General features: G+C 36.3%; 1 protein-coding gene across 1 annotated transcript in view; it reads right to left on the reverse strand.

Annotated features, from left to right (window-relative positions):
- Window positions 1–19,524, reverse strand: part of OXCT1 (3-oxoacid CoA-transferase 1) — an 87,467-nt gene that overhangs the window by 35,489 nt on the left and 32,454 nt on the right. Inside the window, exons 8-11 of the mRNA XM_072030862.1 lie at window positions 5,598–5,701; window positions 2,776–2,887; window positions 2,200–2,294; window positions 1,654–1,702 (exon numbers count right to left, since the gene is read on the reverse strand). Coding sequence (XP_071886963.1) covers window positions 1,654–1,702; window positions 2,200–2,294; window positions 2,776–2,887; window positions 5,598–5,701 — 360 coding nt within the window. The remainder of the gene's footprint in view (window positions 1–1,653; window positions 1,703–2,199; window positions 2,295–2,775; window positions 2,888–5,597; window positions 5,702–19,524) is intronic.

The raw sequence follows: 19,524 nt of genomic DNA on the forward strand, positions 1-19,524 counted from the left end.
ATTTGTCATAAACAAGATCATCTTGATGTCCATATAAAAGCAGAACATTTTTTTCAGGCTTTATCATGTTCTTGGCTTTTTTTCCCTTTATTACTCTGTTACTGTGTTCATTTCTAATGCACACGTATTAGAAATTACCATTAAGTTCTAACAAGGTTCTATATTGTTTTACCTTTTATGATAAGTATTTTTATCTAAATATTTTTTCCTTACAATGACACCTTCAGTATTTATTTAAATCCTGAAAATAACTTCAATCATTAACTCAGCTTCTATGTACCCCTGATATTTTTCTTCATAAAATGTATCTCAACAGTTGAAACACTGGACTGGATTCCTTAATAATTTCTAATCAGAAGATGGACTTAAATAGCTCCTTATTTAAAACATAATTCAGCAACAGAGAAACAACATAGCACAACATAACAGTATCAATTAGTTAAGCCAGGTAGCAAATGTTTCAAGTCAGTGAACAATTGCTGGACTGCACCATGATATGAAATTAAAAGCCGATTTGATGTCAGTACTTTATTTCCTTTGGCTATTCAGAATTTAATTGGACTAGCTAATGGACACAGAGAAAGGTGCTTTCTACATATATATATATATATTTACACACATATATACATGCGTACAGAAAGAGATAGAGAGACTTAACAAAGTAAGTCTAAGCTTGTCAGCTATGGGTCTACATTCTGTATCATCAGAATGAATGAGAATTCATAAGGTGTCATATAAGAATGTATAAGGCCTACTTCAGTTTGTCAGAATGCAATATATAGGTTTAGTCTTATGTAGAAAGAGAGAAGGGATGTGAGTACAACTTCCTATTAAGACAACAGAAATCATATCACAGGCAGATGCAGTAAACCATAACAAGTTTGTATTTTTGCATTTTGTGGCTGCTTCTGAGGTGAAATGCCCCAAAAGAGCAGGCAGCAGTATGAAGCTCAGATGGAGAAATACAGGGGAGCCATAGCAGGTGATACATGTGGAAAAGGAACATTCCTCCAGACAGAGCAGTCCCAGACCTGCTGCTCCTTTGTGTGCCTCCCCATCCCTGCTTTCACTTCATAACCTGAGACCTACACTCCACCCCCAGTGAAGGGAAAGCAGCCTTCCAGCATTCTTGATCCCTCAGCAAGCTCCTTCCCCCAGCCCTGGCTACAGCTCCCTCCCCAAACATACAATCAGGCATCATGTACACAATTCACTGTACAGAAAGAAGCCAGGACACTACTTACAGAATCTTTAAAAACATGTCCCACCCATAAATCATTGAAAAACGTTTTCTAGAAGAACATGAAAAGGAACAGGGAAAAAAATATCCATATTCATGTAAAAGCTCCACTAAACAACCTCACTTCTGAAAAGGAAAATTGTACTCTTTACTGACTGGCCTGGAAAAGAGCTCCCTTCAGCAGCTACTAAAATGAACAAAAGCATAAGCTCTCTAACTAGAATATTAAATATCTCTATTGATCAAAGCCAACCTTCATTTCAAAGACTAAACCAAGCCAAATATGTTAATATTTATAAGTAAATAAACCAGGAGTCTGTTCAAATGCCAAATCAAAAGAAAAATTCTAAATTAACAGTGAAGAATCATTTTCGATATATTAAATTGACTTAAAAGATTTTAAAAGATTTTACCTGCATTAATCAGGTCTGGATCTACTTCACTTTCAAGTGGATAAGGACCCTGACAATAACACAGACATATGTCAGCTTTATATTACAATATCTTTGAGATACAATTCATGACTGCTTTACTATTTCTAATGCTTATTGCAGAAAACAGATCATCACAAACATCCATTTTTTTCCTCTTCAGCACAACACTATCCGTGATGATAAAAGACAAAATTTACGTCAACTAATGTATCAAGAGTGATGGATATACTGTTTAGAGGCTGTTAGAATCATTAAATAACCAGACTGGCTTTTTTTTGCTATTGTGCGTTTTTTTTTTCCTAACCAAACTGACAGACATTTTTCAGAAAGAGGTATTCAAGTGTAATATGGTAAAGCTTTACCACGGCAAAAATAGTATTCCCTTTTAAGTTTTATCACCATGCAATATTGCTTGAATATGATTTCTAGTAAAACGGTAATCAGGATGGGGGCAGCAGCAGGGAATAAAACCTTGCAGCACAGCAAAGTAAGTATTGCAGATAAGGGACTATGATACATCCTTACCAAACCCAGGACTCCGTTTTCACTCTGTAAGTGAACAGTTATGTCTGGACTGATGAAGTTACTGGCCAACAGTGGGATTCCAATACCCAGATTAGCTGACAAAAAATCGGTCAAGGTGCAAAAAGGAATATATTTACTGTAAACTAGTAAATTAAACAAAGTTATTATTGGACTACCATTAGAACTGTTGTTTTCATAAACATTTCAATTTTTAGCAGGATGCCTCACACTTGTGCTGAATTATTTTGTCATTTGGACTAATTGCATTGAGTCAACATACTAAATAAAAACAAACAAAAAAGCAGTCCAACAAAGCTCCATTGATAATGCAGGTAAATTTTAAAAGAAATTCTTACGAAATATTCAACTGCCAACAAGCTCTGCAGATATGCCTGAATAAAGACTCCAGGTATCCTATGCTTTAACATCCCATCTATTTCAACAGAGCGTTATTAAAATGCAAGAATTCCAGACTCTTGGAAAGACAAATAAAGAGCATGTTGATTAACTTTCATGAAACAAAAACAACTAGTCTATCAAGTCGTCATTTTAACCTATAGCACAGGTGGAGGATACCATACATGCCATCCTCAAACTCTAAAGCAGCCCGTCTGATGATCCTCTCCCTCACATTGTCTCCTTGTTTTTGTTTGGCTTTTGAGTCTTCAGGTTTTCGGATTGATAAGCGCTGCAAAACAAACAAACAAAAAATAACCATATGCAAAAATTAGCATCCAGATTCTTGCTTCTCAAAACACAAAAGCCTGATCTGTGATTGCATTGAGATACTTCATCTAAGAATAATGTTATTTATCTATCTCTTACAAGAAAGATGTTTTGTCTATCTATTCAATCTTACCCAAGCCAATAGTCATCAGACAGCCCCAATGATATCTTTAGAGCATAATGTTATTTCTTTGTCTACATTGCCAAGTACCTTGTCTATATTGTCAAGATATGTGATACATAGATGCAACTAGTTAAGAAGAATAAGAGTGAAAGAAGGCACCAAGTATTAGTGCAGCTACTAGCAAATTTGGCATTCATTGCCCCAGAGATACCTAAATAGATTTATTTTTTTTAATGTCAGCCTAAAATTCACATACTGCTCTCTTTCTGCATTCATTTAATTCAGTGGTGCTATTCTGGATTTACATGCATGAAACAGGCAATTGCCAGTCATGTAAAGATAATGGGAGTTAGGCAAGTATGTTTTCAGAAATAAGTCAATACAATCTTGCATAATATGTCTGAAGTTTTTTTCCTGAAGTTTCCTGGCCTTAAATTGATGCTTCCAAAATCACATATATGTGAAAAATGCCCAGCATTCAAGATTTTTGTATGATCCTTTCTGTAGGTATTTCTTTACAGAAATTCTGTTCTTCATGCATGTCCCCCATGGGTATAAGGCTGATCTGGACAAAATCACATCCTGCACCCACTGTGTCCTCACATTCACTCCTAACTAGGATATAATTGACAAATCTGGCAAAACTATCATCTGTTCCTTTTCATTACCACAAGATAATTTTTGCATCATTTTTTTTCCTCTGTATTGGAGGTCAGTCTCCTCTTGGGCAGTCAGGAACAGTATTAGTTCTCTTGAAGTTCCTGATGACTTTATTTTATGCTTTGGCTGTTTTTCCTAGGATCACTTCCCTTGTATGTTATGAAAAAATTAGGATCAATCACCAAGGATTTTCCTCCACCAAACAGAAAGTCAGGTAGAAAGTATGACACAGACACTGTCCCTAACAGAGGGAACAAGCCTGAGCTCAATTAGGCAGGAACCACTACCAGTAAGAATTACGATAGTCTTGTTGCTCTTTTTATTCCTTTTCTTCCCTCTTAGCACTTACACTCAATGTTTTCATATGGACAAACACTTCCTAATCTTTCATCCGTAATCTTCTATGGATAATCTCTTATGGATGAGTACATAAATCTGCCATTTTCTTCCCCTACATATTAAAGAGCACTGCTAGAGTTACATAGAAGCACAAACAAAGCACAAATAAAATTAATCTCTGTTACAACTCTGTTGCATAGTTTACTGTAGCATTTTTCTTTCTCTTACTTGTTTTCTTTTTTTTTTCTTAAGCATATAGGAAAGGGGGCATTTGACTAGGTGTCCACCCCCCCATTACACAGACAAATCAAAGAAAATCAAGCAGCTTATGTACTTTTTTTAAAGGTCTCTCCTTGGAAGAGAATCACCACTTTATCCAATGCCAAACTGTAATCAGAACATAAGTTTATTAAATACAAAATGGGTTTCTCCTCTGCAAGTTTAAAGCTTTTAAACTCTACAATAGGGTATCAATTCAAAAGGATGAAATAGAGCAGTCTAACACAACACACCTGAGGAAAAATATGAGAGGTTTGATACTTCTCTTTCCAGTCAAATACTCAACAACAGGGAAAATGTTTTTGCAGAATGAGCAGATGCAACAACAACCAAGAGCATGTTTTAATGTTAACCTAAACAAGCTTACTTAGAGAAAAGGCCTTTTATGACTTCATAGGACTTTTTGACTTCAGTTTAATAATAAAAGTTTAGTTATTACAATTCCTTTTTGCACTTTTTTTTTTTTTTTTGGTCAAATATTTCTTTGTTGTTGTTGTGTCATGTAGTTCACCCTCCACCAGCTCTTCTAATAAGATTTTGAATCATTCCCATCTCCAGGCTATGGATACACTGGAGAAACACATAATTTTTAATTGGACTTTAAGAGCATTGTCACATCACCAAGATGAATGGAGAGACATAGCCTGAGTGAGGCAAAGCCAAGGAAACAAAGAACAATTACATAATGGTCATTTTCTTGGAAGTTTTCAGTGTTTGAATAATATTCCTGCAATTTGTAATAACTATTGATATATTTTATTCAGAAATGCCAATGTCTAGAAAAGTTCCCATTTAGTGAAAAGGAAAGTTCTGTGACCTCTGCAATGGGATGTAATTCACTGTGAGGCATGAAGGGGCTGAGACTGGCCCTATCATATCAAAAGCTTCCCAATAGGAAAAAAAAAAAAAAAAAAAAGCACCTTATTGTAGACAAAGGGGGAACACCAAGACTTGACAGACGGAGAAACAGGGGAAGGAAGGAGAATGAAGAAAGTTTTTCCATCACCAATTTTTCAACTGCAATAAAGTCATCAAGTACCACAGGCACTTGTTCTAGCTTATTTAGGGATTGAACCTAAGAGGCTGATGCATGAGACAAAAAAATCAATTCTCAGACTCTCATCTACCTACTAAGCACCTACCTAAGCTCCAGTACATAGGTTTGACAGGTTGTCACTCCTGCCACTTAGTGGCTACAGTAAGAGTGCTGTAAATTCTAAAATGCAACCCAAGATAAGATATATCATGGCCAAGAATCTGAGCTACTTACTTCAATTCTCTTCTCAAACTTCTCTCCTTGTATCAGGCGATCAACATAGATTTTGGGAACATGTATGTCTTCTGGGGCAAATGCTCCTATATCAACAATTTCTTCTACCTACAAAGAGAAAAAGAAAATATTTACAAACAATATTAAATGAGAGAGTTCATTAGCAGTTAAATTACAGTTAAATATACAGCAGATCAAATCACTGAAGAAAACCAAGAAATGGGACAAAACAGATATTCCATTTAAAATAGGCTATTTTTTACTGCTTATCTTTCCTTTTCTTTCATATGCAGCAAAAAGCACACTTCTTTCAAAGGATATTTCTATATACGTATTTGAAGTAGTTGATTTTTTAACCACCCTAGTTGTACAACCATCATACAGAATTATACCATGTCAAGATACATCAGAATTGTTTGTATCTACACCTAGTTTACATCCAAACAGGAGGAAACAGTAAGGAAACAAATAAGTCAGAATACCAAGAAGAAGCCTAGATTTAAAGGATACAAACACAGGAGCTGACTTGAGGTTTCTCTGCAGTGTACCCAAAAATAAAATTAGAAACATTTGAACTATAATAATTAATTGCAATAAAGATTTAAAGAACTATAAGTTTCTACAACTTGTGAAACAGAGATTCAGCATGGAATAATATCAATGCACACATGGTACATTTAAAATGTGACCTAAGTGGAGAACCACAGACTGGGGTTTTCCTCCCAGCTTTGTCCAAGTTCAGGGTGCCCTAACTGGAGACCCTGATACAGCCTCACACCTGCAGCACACAGTCTGAGCCATTCCTGGTGCTTTTTTGGAAAATCTCAGGTGCATAAAGTACATCTCATTCTGTCACAAAACTCACAAGACAAACACTGCGATGGGACTCTACCTTCACCAAAACACAGAGAAAATTTATGATGTTGAAGCAACGGATCTAAGATAGCATCTGAAATAATCTACTTGAAAGGAAATTAAATAGCTTCCAAACTGCCTTCTGTTGCCATCAGAAGCTAATTAAGCTTTCAGGAATATCTGAAAGAAGTCTAAGAATTCCAAAACAAGACCCCGGGTGTGACATATCAGTAGGGTTACATCTTTTGGCAGCCATCACCAGAGAAGCAACATTAAAGAACTTAAAATTCAATTTAACATCCTACTGTTACTGCATAATGTGATCAATAATAAAATCTATAGCGCATCTGATAGACAACTACCTCCCTACTGTGCCAAGCAGTGTGGCTATAAACAAACAAAAACAAATCCACCATAAAAGCAGCAGAGGGAGAAGAAAAATTAACAGACTGAGGATCACAGGATTTGAAAAAGATGATCCCTAAAAAACAAAAAACAAAAAAAAAAAAAAAAACACACACAAAAACACACAAGCCATGGGGTAAAAGCAGGAGGAGACGAGATGTGAACGATGTGAATGCTGTAAGGCAAAGATTGCAAGGAAGAGGTTTTAACAGCCAGTGACACAAAACACAGGGCTCACAGGTATCAGAATCACACATCCAGAAAGTGCAAGGCTACCTGAATTTTTACAAAAGGAGGAGAGATGATGAAATCAGTATTTTAAAAACTCAGTCCACTGTATTCAGGAAAACAAATGGTGCAATTGCATCCATGCCCTCTCTAAATTGTCTCACTAAATTGAAGGTTATTACTTTATACATTTATTTTAAAGTTAATAAGGACACCAAGTCAAACACAGGGCAAGATGAAAAATCCTACACCTGAAGATGTTCTCTAAGAGCTGGGACTACTACCATAACATGCTCAAAGGGAGGAAAATCAGGAGATTGACTTTGAAATGAAGCTATATATAAGCAGATGATCTGCTATCAGCAGAACTCCCAAATTCACCTTGCCTAATTATGTTTGTCTTCATTTATCAGGTTGAAAATTAGGTCTGGGGAATACTAATTGCTACTGATTTGAACTTCATCATAAAAAGAACTACTTTTATTTGCTTCAGTAGCTGAGGTTATAAAATCAAAATCTTTACTGGCACAGTTCAACCAAATGCAACAGAACTATGCTGTCAGAAAACTTGACACACTGCATCCCTCCCCCTGTAGAATACACAGAATAAATAATTTATCCAACAATACCAGATTTTGTTATTAGTCACCCCATTCCCTTAATTGGTTAGCATTTTATCTCTTTGGAAACAGCCATCAGCAAGATAGCCTTTCCTCACAAGAACCATCAACATAATTATTTATTTTCTCAGTACATTATCCTAAATGAGTGTAACACTGACAAAATGTATTTTGCCCTAAGGATTTTAAATGAGCCTAAGGATCCCTGCAGACTGGAACACCTTTGTGATCACAGACAGCCCTCTACCATTCTTACTGGTGTCCTGTAATTTCCATGTTCTACCATTATGTCAAATGAGCGTCGAGTATAATTAAAATTAAGTATGTTTGAAATATGCATATAACAATAAAATGGAATTTTGAAAAGGGATTGTAATTTTGCCTGTAATACAAGAACACAAATTTGCAAGAATACAAATCATCCACTTCTGCAAGTAAAATTAATCAGCACATTTCTTTGGAAGAGTAAGAACTCTCATTGAGAAAGTACAAATGTGATCTGATTACTCCAACTCTCCTTCCCAACTGTGCTCACAGAGAAACTAGATGATGCTCCAGCTGAAACACTGGAGGTTGCTGGCAGCCCACCTCTATCAGTGTTGCCAGCGCTGCTACCACAGATGAAGATAGGCCAACAAAACTGAAACGGGAAGTCTGATGGCTATGGGAAACAGCAACATAACTTTCTACTAAGCACTACTGTGACCAATGCAAGACATAACCTAAGCATCTTTCTAGAATGATAATCAAAAAATAAACATCTCTACAGCTGGGCATATTCAGTTCCCTCTCATACTGCATATTATTTTGTAAGTCATTCCTGTATCACATCCATAGTCTAATTCTCAACCACCAGCAGACACCTAGGAGAAAATTTATATTAAAAATTAAAAGGATGTGTATGAATTGTATACGACATATCTTTTTTTCCCGTTTTACTCTCAATTTTATTTGTCTTTCTGCTCTGTCTTTCCTCTATTTGCCTAAGGCTTTATTTTGTCACAGAGAAGAACCTGTGTAAACATCTGAAATCCACATATGACATCCTGCCCAAGAGACACACAAAAAAGAAGTATGACAAAGCTTAAATAGGGAACTAATCAGGACAGACCACCTTTTGTACTTTTTTGAATTAGTAAATCAGATACTTTGGTACTGTTGATATTGTCTTGATCACATGTTCATTTTCAATTTTAACCTCAAAGTGATAGAAAGTTCACACATCTTTGCTCACACATCTTTTACAGGTGAAGCTGAAGAGTGACCATATGGGCTGAGTTCTCTCTTCTGGGGAGGTTCTGATTCATGACTCAAACATCCTTTCATTGGTTCAAGAGTTTTGCAATATCAGTTTCCTTCCTTGGTGTAAATATCCTTGCAAATCTTGCTGATTGCTGACAATGGGAGCAGAATGAATAATTTCAAACATTTCTGAATACTGGTTTATCTGCAAGTACAAGCAGAACACAAAAGCTGTTCTCTGCTATGATTCACAAGAGCCTTCTGCCATTCTTTTTGGTATCAGCACTCATAGAATCAATGGTCACTTGTTTCAAAATATCACTTCCTTCTGCAATTTTCATCCACTTTCTCTTTTAAAGAAGTTTTAATTTTGCTTATGGAAATTCAACTAATATTCTGAAGTTTTAACTCAGAATTTCTAAAGGCTTCTAAAGAGAGAAAAGGAACCTTCAAGGTTATGAACTTCCAGTAAGATAACAAACACCAGTTCTAGAACAAAAATTGGAAAGGAAGTTATAATGACACATTTTTTCATGTCAAAACAACTTGAAACTTAAAAAATGGTTACTCTGAGAACTCACTTTTTAACCTGTTCCTGTTGTCTAATTAGGTGTTTTATGATATGTGAAATGTTCTTAGCTATATCTGTTTTATAACTCAGTTTTAATAATACTAAGCCTCACAGCCTCACATGTAAACATAATTCCTTATTATGACCAAAAAAAAAGTATCAACAACAAGATAGGGGGAGACAATGTGGATGGCTGGGGGCAGGTGATTAACAAAATCTATGCACTTATTTTTAAAATGGCTTTATTAAATTCCTCTAACACTGTCTTCATTATCCCAGTACCTTTCAGTTCATCAAACTAAAATAATAAAAACATCCAGCAGAACATAACTAGCAAAAACATGACAACAAACAGAAGAAATAAAACAAATTTACCCCCTTAGATGCTAGAGACAAGCTTATTAGAATGCTTCTTCAGTGCACTGCTGGAAGAGTCAGGATGTAGCTCCAAAATTCATTGTAACACTTATAAACTCATACAAAGTGTAAAGAAAGAGCTATAAGAAAAAGATGTGTCTGTTTGTCTACTCCAGAGAAGACTGAAGGCAGTCAGGAACTGTGATAAACCATTCCCCACAGCTAATACAAACAAGAAAAAAAGTCAGTCTTAATTGATTTTAATTATTTAGACTGAGTATAACAAAAACCTTTGATATTGTAAAACGATGGAATATATACTCTGAAAATTGTCATTGGAAATTAAGAACAAACTATTCAGACTTACTGGGCTAGAGGGAAGAGCAAAGTAGGTTATTATTTACTCAGTTCTGCCTGAATGCAAGGAGATGAAATAGATGTTCTGAATTCTGTTCTGTCCTTTTCTGGTTTTGAGATCAGCCACACCATGAAATTTCAATTCCTGTTAAGTTTCCATTGTAATGAAATAACCATCAGTCTATTTCCATCCTGAAGAAGAAACTTTTACAACAACTTTAAAAGTGAACAACTACTCAGTAGTCTGATAAAGGTATGTCTTGGTCATAACCAGCCAGGTCGTGTTCATGTCAGACTTGGAATAAATTTCTTCATAAGCGTATCAAGACACGGGAACAGTAAAAATCTGTAAAGTGCAGATTTATTAGAGAACCTTTAGGCTAATGAGGCTGATCTGCGTCACACTGAAGGTTCAGTTAGTCCAGTAAGCCTCCATCTTGGCAAACAACAGAAGCTTAAAAGATAGCATGATACTCCTGGCTATCTCCTGCCAGTTTCTAGCACCTACAGTTTAGGAACCTCTTCAGTGAGAGGCTACACATAGACCACCTTGCTTCATAGCTTCTGATGGACCACAAACTCATCTAATAATTTCCTCAACACCCAAATGATATCATATCATTGCATTTCTCAGATTTAAATAGCATGAAAAATATTTGTGATAATATTCTTGTGATTTCACCGGGTAATTCCTTTTCTTGCAATACAGGAATAGGAGGCAGTTGGTTTTGATTCGTCTATTCTGTGCCAATGAATATTCTATGTATCTGAACTATTTTCTGGTTTCTAGCAGACTTGTCCTCTGTGAGCACAGAAGAAAAACAGTGAAAGACGTTGCCAGTATTTTATATCTGAACATTATGGAAGCAATACTGACATGAATCTTTTACATTTGCCATCATGCGGCTATACATTCTTGTAATTTAGGAGTCCCTGCCAGATTATACTCCTTTCACCTTTGTTTTCTCTGTTCTGTATCTCTTCAATTACCTTCACTTTTAGTTTCCTCTGGCTTAATCTCTCTTCTCACATTTCTCTGTATCTGCTGCCTCCATTCCCTGCAACAGCCACTTTCCATTCCATGTAGTTAACCTCTTCCTCCACGCTGTACTAGTGACAGCAAAGAAGTATATAGGCTGCATTAAATTACCTGCTCTTGGTACTCATGCATAGCTGTTCTGGCATAACACCTTGAAAGAAAAGAGGAAGCATACTTGATTATTTACAAAAACTGTCTATCTGTAAAGTTGTGTGCTTGTATGTAGGAATGAAAAAAATATTGAAGAAATGAGCTGCTGGCCTCCAAAAAAGCTCTATCGCACACATAGAATTATACTTCAGAAATTTAGAAATTGTTCAACTTTTAGCACTACCAGGAACACAATATTCTTAAGTTTTAAGGAGAGAGAAGATTTCTCAAAGGAAAAGACCATAACATTCTTAAACAATGTACTTTGCCTTTATTTATTTTTTTTTTCATACATGTATAACTGGGCAGTTTTATCCAAAATAATCACTTTAAGCATACTCACTAAAATACTCTAGAAGTGCTTTTATAAAAGAGTAGCAACTTCAGCAATAGATGCCTGTAATCAACACTGCCTGTAAATATGTACTGTAAAAATGACTCTGTACGTACGTACTAAAACTTGCAGGTTTTTTTCCTCATGGTGTTTGCAAAGTATGTAACAAAGAAAAAAAAAAACAGCATCTGCCAGATATTACTGGTTACTGAAATACTCCCTTAAATTGATGGAAATACTTGTTTGATTGGTTGTTTGCCCCGGTACCTAAAGGAGGCCTACAGGAAAGCTGGGGAGGGACTCTTTGTTAGGGAGTGTAGTGATACGACTGTGATAGGGGAATGGCTTTAAACTGAAAAAGAACAGGTTTAGATCAGGTATTAGGAAGAAATAGTTTACTATGTGAGAGCTGATGTACTGACACAGGTTGCCCAGAGAAACTGTTGATGTCCCATTCCCGGAAATGCTCAGGGCCAGGCTGGATGGGGCTTTAGGCAACCTGGTCTGGTGGGAGGTGTCCCTGACCATGGCAGGGGGTTGGAACCGGACAGTCTTTAAGGTCCCTTCCAACCCAAACCATTCTGTGATTCTATGATTATTTGCACAAGTTTGTCTATATAATTCTGTATGCATCAACAAGAAAAAGTGATAAATGACAGCAATTTTCTTGCCATCTTAAATTTATTCATTTGAATTTTGGCCTTATTTTTCAACTGTAAAATTCATTACCTGAAATAAAAGTATGAGGGATTGCTTTAACACCAAGCAAGCCAGAAGTCCCACCTTCCTGCAGTAAGCACACCTCAGCAGGCTTCCTAAAACCTTAAAATCCGTTTGTTTTGATATAAACTTATTTTGATAGTTTGAAATCATCAATAAACTCACACTAATAGTGATTGGATTTTGCAATTTGTGCTTTCTTGATGAAGCGAGTGATTTCATAGTTCTCAATACTTAATTATATCACACTGAACTGAATAACAATAGTGACAACAGAAACTGGAACTTAATTATATTTTCACCTTTTAATTATAAAGCACCCAATTTGTATTCAGTATCTAAGTTCTTGACAATAAATGGAACATAACCATTCCCATTGAATTGATATAAAATTGCTTTTTCAGCTCTGGAAAAGTTAATTTTGGAAAATAAATTTTTAGATTACATTACATAGTTTTCAAACAATTAAAATAACGGGAGAAGAGCTTGGGGGGGTAATTTTATTTATTTATTTTTAAATCCAGCAGACATTGAACAAATTATTCACTTGTTAAGGGCTTGTTAATGGCAAAAGAACCTGTTTAGCCTGTACTAGGTACATCTGCTGGAATAAGGTTACTGACCACATCCCAGATCTTTCCATTCCTGAACAGTGTAGCTGCTAACATAATAACTCTACTGGAATTATATCATTTAACATTTTTTAAAATGAAATTTACTTTGCTTTAAATACATTATTCCTGTATTTCACTGCTTATTTTCATAGATTCAGAACTATTGGACTGATAAGAAGGTAAAAATAAGTAACAGGCTTTTTTTTTTATTATTATTAAAATTGTTCATACATTATCAAGAAGAATTGAAACCTAAAGAAGTTATCTTTAATCTCAACAAAAGATTATATTTTCTTATTCATATCAGAGAAATGACAAATGAAAAGAGACTGAAAGAGATCTTATCTCCTACGCATTCAAAGAAAATTTAACTTAAAGGTCAGGAGACAAATTTAGGCTTTACTGTCAAAAATGAATGAAGAGGAATTTAAGTACTGAAGGAAGAGGAGAAAAACTTAAAAAACAAAAAAACAAAAAAACAAAAAACAAAAACCACAACCAAATACAAAACAAATTTATTTGCAGCATCCAGGAAGGAATTCTTTATAATTCCCGGCTTATGCAAGTCTCTCTAAATACCTTTGAAGCTCGAATACATCTAAATAAGAATCAGCCCAGAGCATGCTAAGCATGATATATACATACAGGAAGGTAATCAGGGTGAAACAATGCAGTAGCAGCTATTTTATAACAGATTGTTTTGGTGGTTCTCTCTGGTAAGAAAAAGAAATCTTGAGCTATTTCAATACAAAAGACAAAAAAAAACATGATCCTGAAATGCCACTTTATGTACACATATTTATTAGTTATCCTTATTTCAAAAGTTCATTATAGACAGTGGTAGTTCAGAAAGATTTTTGAAAAATACATACTACCACTGCTTTTCTCCTCCTCAATGAGGGATCAGTGTGATATATTTGACCTCCAAGACCATAGCAGAGATCCAAAAAAAAGAAAACCAACCCAAAATATTAAAGACCAACTCTTCTGCAGTTTTAAGGAAGAAAGTAGCCAGAGTGTTTTTCAAGGAAAATACTGAAAGAAAGAAAGAAAACAACTGATGGTAGTATGTGATGAGGTTTAGACAGTTTCCACAGATTCATCAGAAACCACAGGAATTTGAGTATCAAGTGATTTTAAGTTATAACTCTTAAGAAAAATAAAACTTCTTTTACACTTAATTACTATCCTTCCTGAATGCTGCCTGGGAAGGAGAACACTAAACATGTATATGAATAAGGAACAGGAATAAATGCTTCACAGAATCAAAAAATATTATTTGAGTCCGAAACTGACATAGACATATTAAATCAATCTTTCACTTCAGAAGTAATAAATACATGTAGTTTTGTTTTGTTTATCTTACTCTAATGAGAAAATTCTGATTCTGATTTCCTTCCCTCTAACGTGTACAGAATTGTCTTTAGCACATCTGATATTGTAACTTATAAGAAGTAGTACCTCTGATCTCCTGATCTCACCAGAGTTTCCATTCTGTCTCTGTATTTATTGATCAGGGAGAATAACCAGCGAAGCAGATCAAGGCAATACTGATTGGCATAAAATTCCTAGTAGAACTCTTATACAACTCTTGTAAACTGGTTTACCTTTTGCTTTTGTAACCCTCCTCTCCCCAGCGACCTCAGAGTAGAAATACATTCATCATAGATATCTTTGCTGTCTCTAATTAAAACAAATTATTCAAATAAAAATGTAGGACTCTCAGAAAACTATGCGTTCATTTAGCCATTTTTGTTCTTGTGATGGAAAGTCTAAATGTTGCCTTGAACGGGTGGTTGAGTGGCTAACTTCATATAATTCATCTGGTTCTTCCGTTTCCCGTAAACTTCCTGGCAGATGTCTAACTCTAACATTTGGTTAGCACATATTCAACCCTGATGGAATCTGATGTCATTCATCACAAACAGCAGATCATTTCTACTTTTATCATGGCTCAATTTACTTCCTTAAATCTGGAGTTTCTTTAAATCCCAGATTAGATCTAATTTTGAATGAATGAAGCACCTTGCATCTACCATCACTTTTCTGTAAAATGTTAATTCCTGTAGAGACAAACACATGTAAAAACTGCTTTACTCATTGTATGAATGACAGGAGAAACTGAATGCCTGCATAGCCAGCTCAGGGAAATCAAGAGATGGCCCACTTCAGGGCAGGGATAGTCTTCTAGTTGCTGGTGGCAAAGACAAATACAAAGCACATAATCCATCCTACATGCTTTACAGGAGGTGACCAAACATTGCAACTGTCCAAGCTAGAAAGCATGTTTCTCAGCTGGCCTCATCTCAAGATTCTACAAAAGCTATGAGACTCTTTGGAAGACATAAACATGAAATAAATAAATAAATAAATAGAAAATAACAGCAAACTATCAGAACAAAGCAAAGCAACTGGAAAAAGGTGGCTAAAACTTTTCTAATCCACTTAGGAAAATTAAGGTGAACTGCGAGGTATCAGTATACTTTCTATCAGCCTGGGCTTCAAATAGCCAAAAAACATTTGCATAAAATTCAAATGTCTAATTTGAAGGTCATGTAGGAATAAAATTAATATCTGAAAATATTTTTTATTAAAAAGTTGTTTACTTAAAAACTATTAGTTGTGCTTGTCCATTCATTTGCAGCTCTTGATGCTTAGTGAAGTTCAGCACTTTGAATCTTAAATGTAGAACTCCAAATTTGAAGTTGCCAATTAGAATCCATGTTAAAGTAATACTGCTTTCAAAATTCAGAATATATATATATATATATATACATATATATATATATATATATGCATATTTAAGTCAGAGGCAGCACCTACAACTTTATCATCAGAACCAGGAGGGCAGTAGTGCTCCTTAGCATACTGGCTTACACAACCCATTTGCTAGGTATCACATAAGGGGGGAGGGCAAATGTCCCTATTTTTTTCAGTTATTTTTTTTTTTAAATGAAATACAAAACATGACTTAGAAATAGTTTAGCTGTCACTTTCTCTGGCTTAATCACAAGTGGCAAAGAACATCTAACTCAAAGGACTGAATTTCCACACAGTGGACTTCATGAATGCAAGTTTTTTATAAAGCAATTTAACATAGTTTGGGAAAAAGTGCAAGAGTAGTCTACTTGCAAATGAACACCAGGAAATTTAGCCTGTTTGTGAAATGGTAATAAAGAACTACTTCATGGCCTGCATTCATTACTTCACTATCTTTTATAGATTGCTGTAACAGCAATAAATACTCACACCTGAAAAGAAAATTCGGTATGCTATGAAGTCAAGACAGTCTTGGTATCTCAATCCTTTACTTCTCTTTAAATCATCATTTTCTTCACTTAATAATACTATTTTAAAGCATTTTCAGGGAAGGACGCTGCAAGAGAAGATAAAATCTGAGCTACAGATTCAAGTGACGACTCCAAAATTCTCGTCCCAGTATGAGTTACAAGGATGCAGCTTTTCTAATCTCAGTATTTTGGCCACCTAATGAAATGCTGTCTCATGCCAGTAGGTATTACTCACACTGTGAACTAAGTTTTTGTATTATTAGTTTGAACTTCAAATCTTCATTACTTTGTATACTAGGAATCTCCATCAGAAATGACAAAAAGTTATTAATAGCATAGGAAACAAATTTTAACTTTAAGACTTAAATAGAAATATACATGCACATATAGTCTTTGAATCATCCCTAAGACTCTCCACAGCATCTTTTCAGTGATACAATTATGTAAAAGGTGATTTAAAATGTAAATACAGAAATCGTTCATTGATTAATGTATCTTAAGTACAAAGCAGAGCATAAGAACTACCGTTAACTGATTGTATATATTAATACATACAATGAAAAGTTCGGACTATAATATTTTAAAATCCTATTCAGGTTCTCTTAACAGAACATGAATATGGTAAAATAAATGTACATGTACTTCAAAATGCAGTTTTAAGGCGCAGCATAGTGGATTTTCTAAAAATTGTTACAAGAAAACCAACCAAACAAACCACCTTGAACTTTGCTTTAGGAGTCAACAGAGGCTTTCGCAGCACAATAACTTTCTGGCAATCTGCAGCATCTACTGATCAACCACAGACTTGCATTAGACTGTTCTTTTTGAATGTCGTATCTGTTCTTAACATATATGACAAGGATAAAAGGATTTTTTCATTAAATATTAAATTCAACACATCTACATTGAACTTCTGAAACTGAATGTGGAGAATGCTCATGATATTCATTCCAGAAAGTATCGATTTTATAAGAAAAAAAAAAAGAGAGAGAGAGAGACAGATAAAAGAATAATAAATTCAACTCTTTCAGCACCGTATTACACATAGGTAAAAGTGACTGAACAAAAGTCTGAACACTTTGATCTGCTATGAATTTCAACAACTTAGCATTTACTACTCCAGCAATAAAGTGTCAGATCTGAACCCAAATAATTTAAAGTTATAGATTAAAAAAATAAATAAAATCACAAGTAGGAAAACCCCACAGCTAAATTAGCTCTTAAAGAAGTTTCCTTCCCTGAAAATCAGAAACATACAAAAAGAACTACATCTTGAAATCGCTTCTAGCCAAGTCTATTCTAATGCTTCTCAGAACATTTCAATATGGTCTGCCCAACAGCTGTAAAAATGTTTTGCTGTCCTGCTCTCTCTCAATTAATGCATGTACAGACAAAATGAAATAATCAAAGAATCAAATCAATAAAAACAACAAAAGAACATTAAAATCTGGCAGTGGCCTTCCTTTTGGCAAACTAAAATTACTATGGCAGTAAATGGTGTGCAACAGCTTCTATGAGTTGCTTTTCAAAAAAAGTGGTTTCCAGTCCTTCTCAAACTTGTTCTTCAACTTTCTGTATATGGCACCACAACAGTGAAACTGCTTTTTAACATTACTGAAAGACAAGGCAGAAAAAGCTCTAAGCCCTTCAGCTTTCATGGTACTTGTGGTGGTTTCCCACTGATGGCCAGCTAAACTCCAACACCGCATGGTTGTCTCATTCCCCTTCCTCAAGTGTAGAAGGGAGAGAAAATAATGGAAAATGGCTCAAGGGTTGAGATAAGGACAGGTAGAAAACTCACCAATTACCGTCACAGGCAGAACAAACACAGCATAGGAAGATTAGTATAGTTGATTGCCTATTACTAACAAGCTAGAGCAGTAAGAAATAAAAGCAAACTAAAATCACTTTCCCTCCCATCCACCCTTTTCCACCCCATCCCAATGAGTGGCACAGGGGAACGGGGGCTGTGGTCAGTCCCTGACGCTTTGTCTCCGCCGCTCCTTCAGGTCCCTCTCTTCCCTGCTCCCCGTGGGGTCCCTCCCAGGGGATGCCGTCCTTCCAGAACTGAGCCTGTGGGGGCTGCCCACAGGCAGCAGCTCTTCAAGCACTGCTCCCACAAGGCTCCATCCCACGGGGTCCATCCCCCAGGAGCAAACTGCTCCAGCACGGGTCCCCCACGGGTGGGCGGCAGCCCCCCCAGACCCCCTGCTCCTGCGTGGGCTCCTCTCCACGGGCTGCAGCTCCGGCCCGGGGCCTGCTCCTGCGGGGGCTCTCCATGGGCCGCAGCCTCCTCCAGGCCACATCCACCTGCTCCACCAGGGCTCCTCCACCCATGGGGGGGCTGAAGCGTGGAGATCTGCTCCATGTGGGACCCCTGTGCTGCAGGGGGACAGCCTGCTCCACCAGGGGCCTCTCCACAGGTTGCAGGGCATCTCTGCTGCGTGCCTGGAGCACCTCCTGCTGCACTGGCCCTGGTCTCTGCAGGGCTGGTTCTCACCATTCTCGCCCAGCTGCTGCTGTGCAGCAGTTTGTTTGTTTTTTTCCCCCTTTCTTCAGTCCACTCTCTCAGAGGCCCAATCAGTGTCACTCATCAGCTCGGCTCTGGGCAGCAGCAGGTCCCTTTTGGAGCTGACTCTGATCGGACATGGGGCAGCTGCTGGCTCACAGAGGCCACCCCTGCAGTTCACTGCTGGGGTCTATCAAATCCTTGCCAAATAAACCCGGTCCAATACTTTGCATTGAGAATTTTACTGTCTTCATCAGAAAGTGAAATACAAACATCCCTAGTTTTCTAGCCCACTATGTATGTACTCCTAAAGATTTCTTGGTATTTCAAAGTCTTCTTTATTTTGTACTGGGCTGGAGCTTTCTGAGTTTGCTTCTACATGCATAATCCATTTTTTTTATTGTATTCTTGCAATGCTCAGCCTCAGTTATCTGACCTTGTTTTCACTTTCTGCCATTTTTCTTTTCTGCATCTGAGATAGTGATGATTGTGATCAAGGTGATACTCTACTGCTCTCCCAAAGCTTTCTCCATCCTAGAAAAGTTGCTTTTCAAGCCCTTAACTGTCCTTCTTTAATTTCATTTATTTTTAAACAGACGTCTCAGAAGCTTTCACTTACCAAATCTATGAGCTCAC

The sequence above is a fragment of the Anas platyrhynchos genome, chromosome Z (genome assembly GCF_047663525.1).
Source record: "Anas platyrhynchos isolate ZD024472 breed Pekin duck chromosome Z, IASCAAS_PekinDuck_T2T, whole genome shotgun sequence".
NCBI lineage: Eukaryota > Metazoa > Chordata > Aves > Anseriformes > Anatidae > Anas > Anas platyrhynchos.